This window comes from Cenococcum geophilum (genome assembly GCF_001692895.1).
Source record: "Cenococcum geophilum 1.58 unplaced genomic scaffold K441scaffold_2, whole genome shotgun sequence".
Taxonomy (NCBI): Eukaryota; Fungi; Ascomycota; class Dothideomycetes; order Gloniales; family Gloniaceae; genus Cenococcum; species Cenococcum geophilum.
Genome location: NW_027137560.1, coordinates 3,927,690 through 3,942,337, shown reverse-complemented (window position 1 = coordinate 3,942,337; position 14,648 = coordinate 3,927,690). Strand labels below are relative to the sequence as shown.

Here is a 14,648-nt window from a genome sequence, read left to right as displayed (position 1 = left end):
ACCCTTTTCTTTTGGAGAAGCTTCTTAAATTAGGGCTTTAAAATTAGTTTACCCTCTATTAAGGGTTTTAATACTATATAATTAGTTAGATAAGAAAACTATTAGGAAGTATAACTATTAATAAAAGTACCTTCTCTATTACCTCTATTTTCCAGTTTTTAGCCAAAATATAACAGTCTTTTAATTGCATTTAAGCTTTTTATAATATAATTAGTAGTAACTCTTTGATTAACGTCTGATACGGATCCTACTGGCCCACGCAGACTACTCCGTCGCAGGGGGGAAAACTTGTAATTTACATGAAGAAAACCCTATGAGCCACCTCAGTAGGATGAAAAACCCCGTTTTGCCATGTCTGTCCGTAGCGGCGGCCCTGCGGGCCTACAACTACGTCCTGTCCTCCTTGGATGTTCGAACTCCTTGGGAACCACTGCTTCCTTCTCTAGCTTATCCCAGCTAGGGTTTACTACGTCCTAGCTAGGCCTTGCCAATTAATTGCTGTACTGTTGTTTCCCATATCTTAGCCATCCCCTGTGTGCTATCTCTTGTTTAACCATTGCTATATACGCCATGCCTCCCCCCCCCCAGGGCCTATTGAAGGCGTAAGGGGGATTCATCTATTAACTACTATAATACTAAGGCGAGCGGGATATATTGTGTGCTTTGGGTATCTTTTATGCCTAGGCCCCAGCTAGGCCCTTTCTAAGGGTCACCACTCCGTCAAAAGAAGATAAGGAAAACCATGGGTTGTAATCCAGGCTGCTAGGTAGCACTTAATAGTTGATGGCGAGTGACCGCATGCTCCGCGGGCGATCGCCCTGGGGGTTAGGAGGGGCCGTATATTTGCTTGTTGCTCGGTCGCATTCGCTCGTTTGTTGATGTGAGAGGTTGTTGATGCTTTCTATTGGGGGTCGGGGGATGCTATCGAATGCTGTGCATCTATGTTGGATCGTATAGGTGTCTTCTGATAGGAGAATAGTAGTGTAGTAGCTGCTATCGTAAGGGGGTACCAACAGTGGTGGTTTTCGAGATCTCACCATCCTATGTGAAAACTTTTCACCACCGCCCACACTACTCGCAACTACCACCACCATGTCGTATCGCACGCTGTGCGACGTCTCTGCGTTGGCTCTGGGTCTGAACTTCGAAGACCTAGGTTTGTAGCCGTCACCACGTATAGGTGCAGAGTCCGTTTTCGACGGCCTTATAATATAATTATAATACTATTACTCTATATTATAAAGCTTCTAAATTTCTATACGTAAAAACCGTATAACTGCGGTTTATGTAATAAGTATATTAATCTTACTTTCCTATAGTACACTTTTATTTAATAAAGTTGTGTTAAAGCTATAAAAATAATTTACCAATTCCAAAACTAAAGCTCTACTTACTTATCTATTATTTTTAGTAATCTACACCTATTTTACTAATAACCCTATACTAAACTATTTTAAAGCTAAGTAATTTAGTAGTATTTTTAGCTCTTATTAGCATTAACACGAAGAAGCTTATATAAACACTATATATTTTAGCGGCTAGAGAAGTTACTCTAAGATTAATATTTCTGCCTAAATCTATATAAAGTGGGTAAAAGCAATACCACTTTTTAAGCGCTATACTATAGTTTCTAAGGTATATAGTATAAATAAAAGTTAGGAGATAAAGCCGCGGCGTATTTAGCCAGCTTTGCCGTAATTAAGAAGAAGTTTAGGAATATAGTTCCCACTCTATTTAAAACTAAATAAGGGGCTCTACGTACTAGTATTTAGGGGTAGCCCTAATAATTAATTATTGCTTAAAGCTAATAATCTAACTAAGCTAAGTTTTACGCTTAGAATTAAATAGGGGACTTATTTAATATTATAAGCAGCTTATATATTCTATATAACCTTATCTTTATAACTCTCTTAAATACAGTATATATTTATATTTAGCAAATTAATCTAAAAGGCCTATATAACTCCGCGCAGTTTTAGAAATCTTATTATTTCCCTTAAAACGGATATAAAAGCTCTTCTATAGGTCTATAAGTATCTTTCCTATACTAAAAAAAACCCTAGATCTCTATAATAAGCGTATATCCAAAACCTTTTCTTATATATATTTTTTAAAACTCTTTAATTTCTAGGTACTAATATCTCCCAATAATCTCTAATATATTAAACTAATCCGCCTATATTTACTTCCACTCTAATATAACCTTATTAGCTAGGGCTATTAAGTTATACTAATTACTATATTATAGCATCTTATTATTATCTAAAGTTATTAGTTGCCTCCTAGTTTAAAAAGACCTTTAGTATTAAATAGACTGCATTTTATATATATAATAATCCACCCCATTATTAATAATAATTAAATCTACTATTTATTAGTTTACTCGCATTCCATATCTCCTCTATCCCTAACTTTATATACTAGCTAAGGATCTTTTTAGGCCCTGATTTTTATCGTCTAATACTTCTTAAAGGCTTTAGGGCTATTCCTAAGGCTTAATATCTTCTATATAGAAGTGCCAGTCGTCCTCCTCATTCGTCTAATTATTTAGCTCTTCCCTTAGTTACTTATCCTAGTGCTTATCTAGCTACTTATTTAATTAGCTATTTAGGTATTAATTTAGCTGCTCCTTTAGCGACTTATCTAGCTACTTATATAAGAACTTATCTAACTGCTTACTTAGTTACTTATCTAGATGCTTATCTAATTAACTATCCAGGTATTAGTTTAGCTACTTATTTAGCCACTCGTCCAGCTACTCCCTTAATTACTTATTTCTATACTAACCTAGCTACTCGTTTAGTAGCTTATTAATCTACTTATTAGCCTATTCTACTAGCTGCTTATTTAACACGAAGTCTCCTAAGGGAGAGAACACTAAGGTTTTATCTAATATATTAACACCATTAGGTAGGTTATCTAAGATAGATTTCTCTAATCTAATATATTAGTCTAGATCTTATATTATTTCATTAAATAGAGCGAAGGCTAGATTAGGATCGGTCTAGTTACCTTTAAAATCTTCTAGATTTAAGTAGTCTACGCTAAAAGTAGGCTTATATAAGGGCGCGGAGAGACTTTAAAGAAGATTTAAAGGAACGATATAAATTCTATCTAAATCTAAGGGTATTGTAACGGAATTCCCCAGAAGGTACATATCAGATAAGACAGAAGGAGGTCTCATCTATATTCCAGAAGGAGGTCTCATCTATATTCCAGAAGGAGGTCTCACCTATATTCTATATACGTCCTAGAAGACACGGTTAGACAGATAAGGGGCAAAGGGTTTTACTAGCGTCTTAGAAAGATTATATAGGGAGCTAGTTCTCCTCTAGAGAAGAACTAGCGATTAGTCTCTAAATAGAAGTAGTTAGAAGCATTTGTCCTTTAATACATAAAACTTATTCTACCTTTAACTTACCTTCTATTTACCTTTAACTTACCTTCTACTTACCGGTGATACTATCAATTAGATAATTATACATTCCGGTTAGGCTAGCCTCTTATAATTCTAATCGCTTACAATCCGTTAGGAACGTATGGCTATTAATTAATAATAACGAACTATACTCCTGTACCCTATAAAGCAACGCCCTTACCATAAGAGGCTTAAAGAGTCTCCCTAGAGGAGCGCATTCCCTCTTCCTATAAAGAAGCCACGGCTAGTCCGTCTAACCTTATAAGACCCTTAGGAACGATTACCGCTGGAGAGTTATTAGAGTGGTCGCTACACAAGACCCTATAAAAAACAAAGGAGTTGGAGATATAATTAAGATAAGTATATTAAGACTACCAAGAACAATTATAAGGACAATTGGGGGAAGTATAGACACCCCAGACACGAAGCGGACTTAAAGGGGTAACGCCATACTATACTATAACGTCAGAAAAACCTAAATTCCGCATAAAGGAACCTAATGAGTACTATGGTGATAGTCTTTAGAACTATAATTGTTTTATCCGATAATATAAAACTAAGTTTCGGCTGGATCCAAAACGTTACTCTAACGAGTATAATTAGACACTAATTGCTTCTACCTTCCTGCGTGGCACCGTTAAGAGTTTATAGACATGCTACAAGAAGAAACTTACTACACCCCTTAAATTCAGCGAACTTAGGACCTGGTTAGTTAATTAGGTCTAAAACCCTACTAATTAAGGGATGGACTATAACTAGCGATACCATAATGCTAAATAGCGGGATAGTTAGACTATAGTCCAGTTTATAAACTACTTAGAAGAACTAGAAGATAATATACCCTACTTAGATCTGTAGGATAACGCTATATAACTTTACTAGCTACTTACTAAGCTACAACCTAAGATTTAATAGGCTATATAAGAGAAGGGCAAAATTCCTACCTTTTAAGAAAAGCTTATCTCTAAAGCTACTTAGATTAAGAGTGCTAAAAGAGACTATTTAGGCAAGCGAAAGGAATAAGACGCTAATAATAAAGAGCGTAGGACTAGACCTAGCTTTAATAATAGGGGTAGATTCCGACCTAACCGCTCTATAAAAGGACAATATAAGTAGGCCTTACAGCCCTAGAGCAATGCTAGTTAACCTTAAAATAACAATAGGTAGAGACCTAATCTATAGGAGGGGAACCGGGAGATATATACCTATTATAACTGCGGTAAGAAGGGCTATATAAGCCGCTTCTGCTAGTAAAAGAAGTAAGAGTCGGCCTAATTAGAAAAAGAGACAGCCTAGTAAATCTTTACTCCCTTACACTAGGCTAGCAAGAGAAAGAGGGAGTAAACTGCTATATAGTTATTCCTATCTCTATTTAAGTTAATAATAAATAGGTAACGCGAGACTACCTTATAGACAGCGGCGCGAGTATAGGGTTTATTTCTTAATTACTAGTAAAAGAATTAGATTTGGACCTTAACGGCTTGCAGGTGCGCACTATTTAAAGTATTAAAGGCCACTGGATTCTATACTATAGGGAACAGGCTTTTTCCGTGGCTAGCTAGGACCGCGATAGTCTATAGGACATATAGGAGATGCGCTTCTATGCTGTAGAAATTAAGGGGTATAACCTTATTTTAGGATACCTATAGCTTCACTAAGTCAATCCGGATATTAATTGGCCTTTAGCCTTATATTAACATCGGAAGTCTTAACCGCGTATTATAGTTAAAGATTAAGAGACTTTCTTAAACTATGTATAAGAAAAAGGGTAGGTATATGCTATATATGCTACTCTTAACACTAAGAACAGGGATATAGGATATTTATTTTTGGATATCCAGCTATACGTAGTTAAGGAACTAGAGATTCTATAGGAATATACGGACTTAGAGGATATTTCTAGTAAAGAGGCTACACAAACCTTACCTGACCCTATATTAGTTAAGTATAAGATAGATATAGGGGACAAACAACCTTATTTTAGACTGCTATATAACCTATTAGAAAATAAGCTGGCGGTACTACGTTAATATATAGTAGACAATTTTTAGAGAGGATGGATTTGGCCCTCTATAAGCCTAGCAAGGGCGCCGATTATATTTATACCTAAAAAGGACGGGACCCTTTGCCTCTATATTGACTATTAGGCGCTAAATAAGATTACTATAAAGAATTACTACCTATTACCCTTAATAGGGGAGCTTATTAATAGGCTGTTAGGCGTAAAGATATTTATAAAATTAGATCTAAAAGATATATACCATTAAATCCGGATTAAAGCCGGCAATAAGTGGAAAACAGCGTTTTAAATATAGTACGGCCACTTTGAGTACCTAGTAATGCCATTTAGGCTCACTAACGTACTAGTGATATTTTAGGCCTATATTAATAAGGCATTATTGGGCCTATTGGATATAATATGTGTGGTCTACCTTAATAATATTGTAGTCTACTCTAATAACTACAAAGCATATATATACTATGTATAAATAGTACTAAAAAGACTGCGGGAATATAAGCTCTATATAAACCTAAAAAAGTGCACGTTCTATACTACTAGCATTAATTTTTTAGGCTTTATTATTAGCGTTAATAAAATATTAATAGAGAAAAGTTAGGTGGACGCTATTAGGAAATAGCCCTACCCTATAATATTTAGAGAAGTATAGGTTTTTTTAGGCACGGCGAACTTCTACTAAACGTTTATTATTTACTACTTATAAGTAATACTCCTAATTACCAATCTACTAAAAGGATCTAAGAATAGCAGGAAGTTAGGACCCTTTATATTTAGGAAAGCTGCTAAGTAGGCTATAAACCGGTTAAAGGATTTGTTTACGTCGGCGCCTATCCTAATACACTTCTATTAGGAGCTACGTATATACTTTAAAATAGATGCATCCGGCTTTACCCTAGGGGCAATTATATCTCAATTAAAAGACGGAAAATAGCATCCTATAGCGTTTTGGTTAAGGAAAATAACCCTTATAAAATAGCGTTATATAACGCATAACCAGAAGCTGCTTATAATAATCGCAGTAATAAAGTACTGGCGATATTATTATATAGGAAGTAATTATCCTATTAAAGTCCTTATAGACCATAACAACCTAGAATACTTTATGACTATAAAGGTATTAAGCAGTCGATAAGCTAAGTGGGCAGAGGCACTATTATAGTATGATTTTAAGATTATATACCGCCTAGGAAAGATAAATCCTGCTAATAAGTTATTAAGACGTTCGGATTATAAGACAGGGAGGATCTAGGACAGTATAGGGGAAATAATCCCTATATTGCAAAATTTGCTTAGGAAGAAAGAAGACTCTTTCTCTAGAACTATAGAATTTCGTAGCAGGGTAGAGGTCCTAGCAATATAGCTACAAAGCGACATAATTATAGAGCTGTAGGATATAGTTATAGACTAGGTTATAGACTAAGCAGATATTATAAAGTTGGCGTACCCTAGAATTAGCGAGAATTCTATAGGATATACTAGAGGTGTCGCGGCACCTTCGACTTGACGGCGTATTAGCTGCGAGTTCTTGGATCTAAGGGGGATAGGTAAGATGCCTATCTATAGTGTAGCATACTACATAACGGTAGGAGAATCTGCTGGCACTAATAGTTCGAAACGTCTTATACTATACCTTAAGTCTGCAATAGCAGTAGGCGAAATGGAAGTAAGCGATCTGTATAAAACCTTTCTAGATCTTCTTCTTTAAGCTTAATAAAGGGACGCCTTCGCCTCTAGGGAGAGGTAGAAAGATATAGTGGAGACCAACTTAGCTAAAATCACTAAAAAGCTATAGTAGTAAGACTAAAAGGGTCTGTTATACTTTAAGGGTACTATATATATCCTAAAGGACCAAGCAATTTAAGATGAAATTCTAAAGGTCTTCCATAATAACCCTTTTAGGGGTTACTACGGTGCTAATAGAACCCTTAAGGCCATTTAAAGGAAATACTTTTAGGACGGAATATCTAAAGAGGTTAAGGACTATATATTGAGGTATAATACGTGCCAAAGGATATAGATATCTAGGCATCGCCTATATAGCGAGTTATTAGTGCTTCCTATTCCGCAGAAACCTATATCAGAATTAATAATAGATTTTATTATAGACTTACCCCCTACCAAGATAAGAACTAGAGAGGTTGCTAACGCTATTCTAGTAATCGTTAACAGGTATACAAAGTTTTTAGAATACTTTGCTGTTATAATAACAATTATAGTAGTAAAACTGGTAGACCTGTTTTTGGAATAGTGGCTCTTATTTGGCACGCTAAGGGGAATTATATCTAACAGAGGCACCGTATTTAATAGTATATTTTAGTCTTTATTCTATCTCTTATTGAAAATATAGCAAAGGATAAGCACTACCTTTTATCTACAAATAGACGGGTAAATAGAGCATCTAAATACATTATTAGAACACTACCTCCGCTACTATATCAATTATTAATAGGATAATTAGACATTGTGGTTAGCTCTAGCGCAGCACGTATATAATATAAGCATCCATAGTAGTATAAAAATGACCCCTTATAAAGCATTATTTGGGGTAAAAGTAAATAACCCCTAGAATATTAAGGACATCGTTCCTAAAAGAGAGGCACTAGCGGCGTCTAAAAGAATTAAGTAAATGAGAATTCGTAGAGAGGAACTTGAAAAGCACTTGCTAGACGCCTAGACTATGCAAAAAAGGTACTATAATAAAAAACATATGCCGAAAGAATTTAAGATAGAAGACGAAGTCTTACTATTTATAAAAAATATCCAAATAAAACGCATTAAGAAGAAGCTGGATTACTAGTAGCTTAGACCCTTTAAGATAGTTAAGAAAACTAAAGGAAACTAAGCCTATAAATTAAAATTACCGAAATCTTATCTAATATATCCCATATTTTATATTTTCTTACTAAAGCTATACCGGAGAAAAGATAGTGCGGAACCGCCCCTACCTAGCGAAATTAATAGGGAACTAGAATGGAATATAGAAGATATTCTAGACTAAAGATGGCGCTAGAAGAAGCGCGAATTTTTAGTTCGTTAGGAAGGATACTCCTAAGTATATAATAGTTGGGAACCTAAGGAGTACCTTCGGCCGGGATGCGACACCGTAATTAAAACCTTCCTAAGAACTAAAGGTAAAGACTTAGAAATGGTTCCGGATATACTATAGGTGAAGTAATAGGGAAGACCCCGTAAATTAAAACCATAGGATTAAGTATAGGTATTAAGAACGGAAACGTTTCGCTATTATAATAGGGATCCTAGAATCCTATAAGAGGAAGCCTATAGGGATCTATAGGAGAACTACTAGGGATACTGTTTAAAGAAGACGCTATATAAGAAGGAGTAGTAGCACTATAAGAAGTGGCCTTGGGGATTTAGTAAGATCCCTTAGGGATAAAAGGAGAGTATCTAGCCTAGCACCGGAGATACGTAGTAGAGTTAATAGTACGAAGAGGAGCAAAAGGACAGCCTATAAAGAATTAGAAATTTTAAGGAATTATAAGGCACCTATAGGAATACCACCCGTTTATTATATATGGGGATTATAGTAGTATACTGTGTTTATATAGATTGTTACTAAAGCTTAGAATAAAGGCATCCCTAAAGTATAAAGTTAATTCCTAATAATAGGGCATCCTAGAGGCACCTAAGAGGCACTATATAAAGCTATTCTATAAGAAAGAAAGAGCTAGGTAATAACTTAAACACCAGCAGTAGCAATAGGAGCCTCCTCTTCTATCTTAACGTTATTATCAATGGTATTATTAGCTCCTCTATCCCTAAAAGCATTAGCACTTCTACTAATATTCTTCTTAGAATGACGGGTACTAAAAGGACTAGCACGGGCGGGAGACTGGCGAGGAGAATGTTTATCTTAACCTTTATCGCTATCCTTAGTATCCCTAGGTTCTAAATTAGCGTCTAAGCAGGGATTAGAGAGATATTAGCTAAAGGAGTTAGTATAGTTCCTAAGTAAGTTACTAGAGAAACTTACCTAGCTAGAGTAGCCCGCGTAAAAGTATAAATATTATTATTAATAAAGACGAGCTGTTTGTATATGCGCTCCTAGATACTATATATCCGAGAATGTTACATCTTTATAGCAGTAGAAACCCTTATAAAATTAAAGAGTCTATAAGCAAGGGAAGATACCTTCTATCCCCACCTATTACTATTAGGATATTAGCGGAAATCTTAAATAGCGCGTTAGAGCCTATAAGTCTTATATATATAAATAGTAAGGATCTAGTATAATTAGCGAAATTTAGAATAGGACAGAATGGGAAATACTAGGATATAGGTCTTTCTCCTACTGCGATAATAGGAGTATTTAGATTTGTTTTCGCCGGAGTAAGGCATCTTATAGACGTAGGAAGGATCCTGTATAAGAGCATAAATATAGTAACGATAGCATTTTAGGGAAACTGCTGTAGAAGCAACAGACGCTGTCTAGGGCGTCACTAGGAGATTAATAATACTGCCGCCAGTCTAGGGACCACGAGCCATTATAAGAGAATACTCTAAGAAGTTAGTATTGTCATAAAAAGATAAGGTGGGGATCCTATTACTTATAGATATATTATAAGAAGAGAACAAAGTAGCTATAAAAGAATAGCTAAAGACACGGAAGCTAAAAGCGGAGATATAGAGGAAATAGTCTACTAAAAGATAAGACAAATAGTATTGTTAATAAAAAGACGCGTAAGAGGCGACAGCTTATAAACTAAAAGAAAATTAAAATAAAGACGTTATNATNAGAATCNATTTTAGGTAAATAGGGATNGTAGCTNNTNGACNCGTTANATAGGACAACCTCTAGATTAACTTATAACAAACTCTTATAATAAGAAAGGTAAATCCCATCCAATTTTTATTATTATTATTTTAGTTCCATTATAAAGGCATTATAGGGAACTATAGTAGGAAAAGAGTAAAGGAACTAAGGATAAAGTAAGGTTCTACGCTAGTAAAGAACTAGCTATAAGCCGCATTATAGAGTACCTTTTTACTAAGAATTTCCCTAGTAGTTTTAGCTAGAACTCTATAAAAGCTTAGTAGAGGCGAAGTTTTAGAGGACTAAGACCCTTAAAGGGGAGGCAATTATAACGGAATTCCCTAGAAGGTATATATTAGATGAGATAAAAGGAGGTCTTATCTATGTTCTAGAAGGAGGTCTCATCTATGTTCCAAAAGAAGGTCTTACCTATATTCTATCTACGTCCTAGAAGATATAGTTAAATAAATAAGGGGCAAAGGGTTTTACTAGCGTCTTAGAAAGATTATATAGGGAGCTAGTTCTCCTCTAAAGAAGAACTAGCAATTAGTCTCTAAATAGAAGTAGTTAGAAGCATTTGTCCTTTAATATATAAAACTTATTCTACCTTTAACTTACCTTCTATTTACCTTTGACTTACCTTCTACTTACTAGTAACACTGTCGATTAAATAATCATACGTTCTGGTCAGGCTGGCCTCTTACAATTTATAACGTGGCCCGCCTCCACGTCACCATACGGCTAAAAAGACTAAGAGTGCTTGCGAACTTGTCGTAAGCGCGGCGGGACCTAATATATATACTCTTACAATTGCCCTCTCCTCTACGCACTCGTCCTCGAGCGCTCGCAGGGATTCCTCTATACGCCCGTTCGCGCCACAGGGATTAAACGCCAAGAGTATCACCATATTAGTTAGTCCCCAGTAATATAAGCGATTAGAATCTCCACTAACGCCTCATTACACAAATGCGCGTTAGACTGTACTAGAGCGAAGTAACCAATAGGAATCGAACCCACGATACCTAGCCCCAGTAAGTTCGCAAGCACAATTGTAACGTGGCCCGCCTCCACGTCGCCATACGGCCAAAAAGACTAAGAGTGCTTGCGAACTTGTTGTAAGCGCGGCGGGACCTAATATATATACTCTTATAGGTATATAGTTCTCGCTAAGAACAAGACGTTGCGTAAAGAAGAGAAAGGAATAATAAGAGAATTATATAATTAAATAGTTAGAGGCTTAGTAGTTAATGCGTGCGTATATACGCACGCGGTCTTTAATAGACTTTAGTAAAATTTAATTAATATAGCAGAATTTGGTTAAAGCGTCGGAATTTATCTATTAAGTATTTTACTAAGACATTCTTACTATAACTAGGCTAGTCCTATTATAGTACCCCCCCTTTTAGCCAAAGGTCTAAATAATTTAATTTTAGTTAAGACTTATAACTTATCGCGTATTATATTCTCGCGTTAGATAGTAGTATAGAGTTTTACTAATTCTATCGTTAAATAGGCTAATTAGGATTTTCTATCCCCGGGATAAAAAATCGCTATTAGCTTGGTTAAGGCGGTAAGCAGAACTAATATCTTTATAATAGGTCTTAGTAAGGCAGATCTAACTAATTAGATAACTTTAACTAGCGGTTAAAGTTCCTTAATATCCTACGTATTATATAATTATATTATAAATGTTATAACATATTTTAAGTTCTTTTTAATTTTAAGCTTCCTGCTATTATGTTTCGTGTATTTATATTAGGTAGCAGTTATTTACCTTTATATTATATCTATCCAGCTAAAGTAGGCCGCGAAGGTGTTAGGTAAAACCTAAGTAGATAGTTATATAGCCGCAAGGTACGGGCGACCCTGGGGCAACCTAGGGGTGACTCGCCCGTAAGGCACGTGCTCTACACATGCCTAGGGAAAACCCTTCCTACCTCGCACACAGACTCCTCCTTTTCCCTTAAGGATTCGTCTCTGTCTATATAATATACCCATTATTCTATTATTAGACTCCCTATCTACATCCTTACCTCACATTTAAATCCTTACCAATCCCCTTAGGAGGATAGCCGGTTTAATTTTTCTACGATGCCTCTAAAAAGAAAACCAACGCCTGCACCTGACGGTAATACGCTGGCGATGCGACTATAGAACGCCTTAGGATCTAGTGTAGACAAAACCACTAGAAGCACACTAGCAGCATTTAAGCCATTCTCCAAATCCTAAAACGATTAGATATTTACAAACGCTAGAGACTAGTTTGACTTATATACCTAGGCTTAATAGAAGCTTAGTAAGGTTACCAGCGTCCTACCTAATACCGCTGATATAAAGGAGCTAGATAAGCTGGCCAAGAAAATAGCCAATTTATGGAGCATTATCGATTCGATAAAGCCCTCCCGTTGCCTCTCTAGTAAAGAGCACGAGTTACGTGGCGAACGTATACGCCGATTAAATCTTAACGCCCTGGTTAAGAAGTTACTACCTAATATTAGCGGTACTACTTAATAGTATTTCGACCGGTGGATTGCCGCAGTTGAGAACTAATTCGAGGTTAATAACGCTGACTACGACTATAAGCGACGCACGTGCTAGGCCATTAAAGGTCTTGTAAAAGAGAAGACAATCACCTAACTGGTTTATTGCCGGTTAGGCACTAAGGATAAGGGTCCCTTACTATGGGACGAATTTAAGACTATAGTCCAAGACTAGATTAGGAACCCTATAGTAAGACGCTTTAATAACGCTATAATGTACTATACGGCTGTTATAAAGGAGAACTAGAGGTTTAACGTCTTCCTAGCCCGTATGCGTAGCTTAGAGGACCTCTTCTTATATACCCCTTTTATCAATCCTAAATAATAGGTAGACTTCTGGTTTTCACGTCTTCTAGCCTACCTATAAGCAGAGCTCTTCCGCCAGAACTTCGCCTAACGGGTAAAAACCGCTAAAGACCTCTTTAACGAAATCCGCTATATAGAGTAATTGCTTGATACTACGAAGCTCGCGGAAGATTGCGTAAGTGGCAGCGGCAAATTATTACGTACGAAGCGCGGTTGTAGCATAGGCTCTATAAACTTAGGCTTAGGGAACAGAACCTAAAAAGGGCAACGCTTTTCTAAGCAAACTCCTAGGGAGACCACCTAAAAGCCAGATGGCTTAGGGGACCCCCCGGACGCCGGTGCTACGTAGGCGAGTTAAAGGACCGCAGGCGGCCACCGTAAGAAACACTGGAAGTAGGCTAAAGAGAAGTCAGCTTGGGCTTCGGAAAACCCAAAGCCCTAGTAGCGTATCTCTCTTAACTACAACTAGGGCCTAATATAGAGGGAGAAAAGAAACGCATTGTGGTATACATTATAATAGATACGCCCTAGGGCGAAGTCCGCCTATATGCCTTATACGACAATAGGTGCTAAATCAACCTTATTAATTAAGACGTCGTCCGTAGGTTTAACCTACCTATACGCTACGCGCTACGTTTACGTAAACCTATTGCACGTTTCCTTAATAGCAACTAGATAACAATCTGGGATACTTATAATCTAACGGTCACCACTAGCGACTCCTAGGGTACCCCTTACACTATTGGCCCGCAGACCTTTTAGGGCGGCTTATTTAATGGTTACAATATAGTTTTTGGATGGGATTGGCTCGCGGAAGTAGATTTATTAATTAGCTTCCGTTCTAGATAGTTCGTCTAGGGTACTTCAGACCCTAAACGCCTCTAGATAGTCACCCTTAACGCTCTCCTAGTAGACATCGAGGCTGGCGAAATAGTCTATTCGCTATAGCCAGAAGACTCCTTTTTTACGCCGGTCGTAAACATAATAGAGGACCTGTTATTACTGGCAGCGAGTACCCGTACAGACCCTTTGGACGTAGAGATACCGGTTATAAACATAATAGAGGACCTGCCGTCACTGGCAGCGAGTACCTATAGAGACCCTCTGGTGCCGGCGCAGATCACCTATACGTAAGGGGGAGGTGATTAAAACCCTAAAACTATTAAGTATACTACAGCAGAGCTGTATGCATTTTCTGTGCGAGTATACCTACGAAACGCATGTCGGCCGCACCCTTCTCTTCACTGGCTCCCGGAAGTACACTACTACGTAATGGTCGCTTCGACCTCTGTGGCCCCCGGCCTACCAGATATATATAAGGAGGAAATTAATGTCTTCTTTAATGAGCTAGCAAGCATGCTACCGCAGAACTCTGAGTACGACCATGCAATCGACTTAGAAGAAGGCAAGACGCCACCGCAAATGCCCCTCTACAACCTCTTATAGAAAGAGTTGCAGATCTTACAAGAGTACCTAGACAGTGCTCTCAAAAAGGGCTAGATTAGGCCTAGCAAGTCGCCTACTAAAGCGCCTATCCTCTTTATACCGAAAGCAGACGGTATAATACGGCTATACGTCGACTATAGACGC

At 37.0% G+C, this 14,648-nt stretch overlaps 2 protein-coding genes across 2 annotated transcripts; one reads left to right on the top strand and one right to left on the bottom strand.

The window, feature by feature from the left end:
* The first annotated feature begins 305 nt into the window (after nt 1-305).
* Nucleotides 306-710, top strand: K441DRAFT_651415 (uncharacterized protein). The gene is made up of 3 exons (XM_067647189.1): nt 306-391; nt 447-618; nt 665-710. Exons 1-2 carry the CDS (start codon nt 314-316, stop codon nt 522-524), a joined length of 156 nt encoding a protein of 51 aa, XP_067509985.1. The 5' UTR covers nt 306-313; the 3' UTR covers nt 525-618; nt 665-710.
* Nucleotides 406-1,136, bottom strand: K441DRAFT_651409 (uncharacterized protein). The gene has a single exon (XM_067647188.1). It carries the CDS (start codon nt 1,092-1,094, stop codon nt 774-776), a length of 321 nt encoding a protein of 106 aa, XP_067509984.1. The 5' UTR covers nt 1,095-1,136; the 3' UTR covers nt 406-773.
* Between the last annotated feature and the right edge of the window lie 13,512 nt (nt 1,137-14,648).

Excerpts from the sequence above, each read along its gene's own strand:
- K441DRAFT_651415 (XM_067647189.1), top strand. The coding sequence starts at position 314 with ATGAGCCACCTCAGTAGGATGAAAAACCCCGTTTTGCCATGTCTGTCC. Across the intron at positions 392-446 it reads CCCTGCGGGCCTACAACTAC|CTTATCCCAGCTAGGGTTTA; the intron begins GTCCTGTCCTCC and ends TTCCTTCTCTAG.
- K441DRAFT_651409 (XM_067647188.1), bottom strand. The coding sequence starts at position 1,094 with ATGGTGGTGGTAGTTGCGAGTAGTGTGGGCGGTGGTGAAAAGTTTTCA.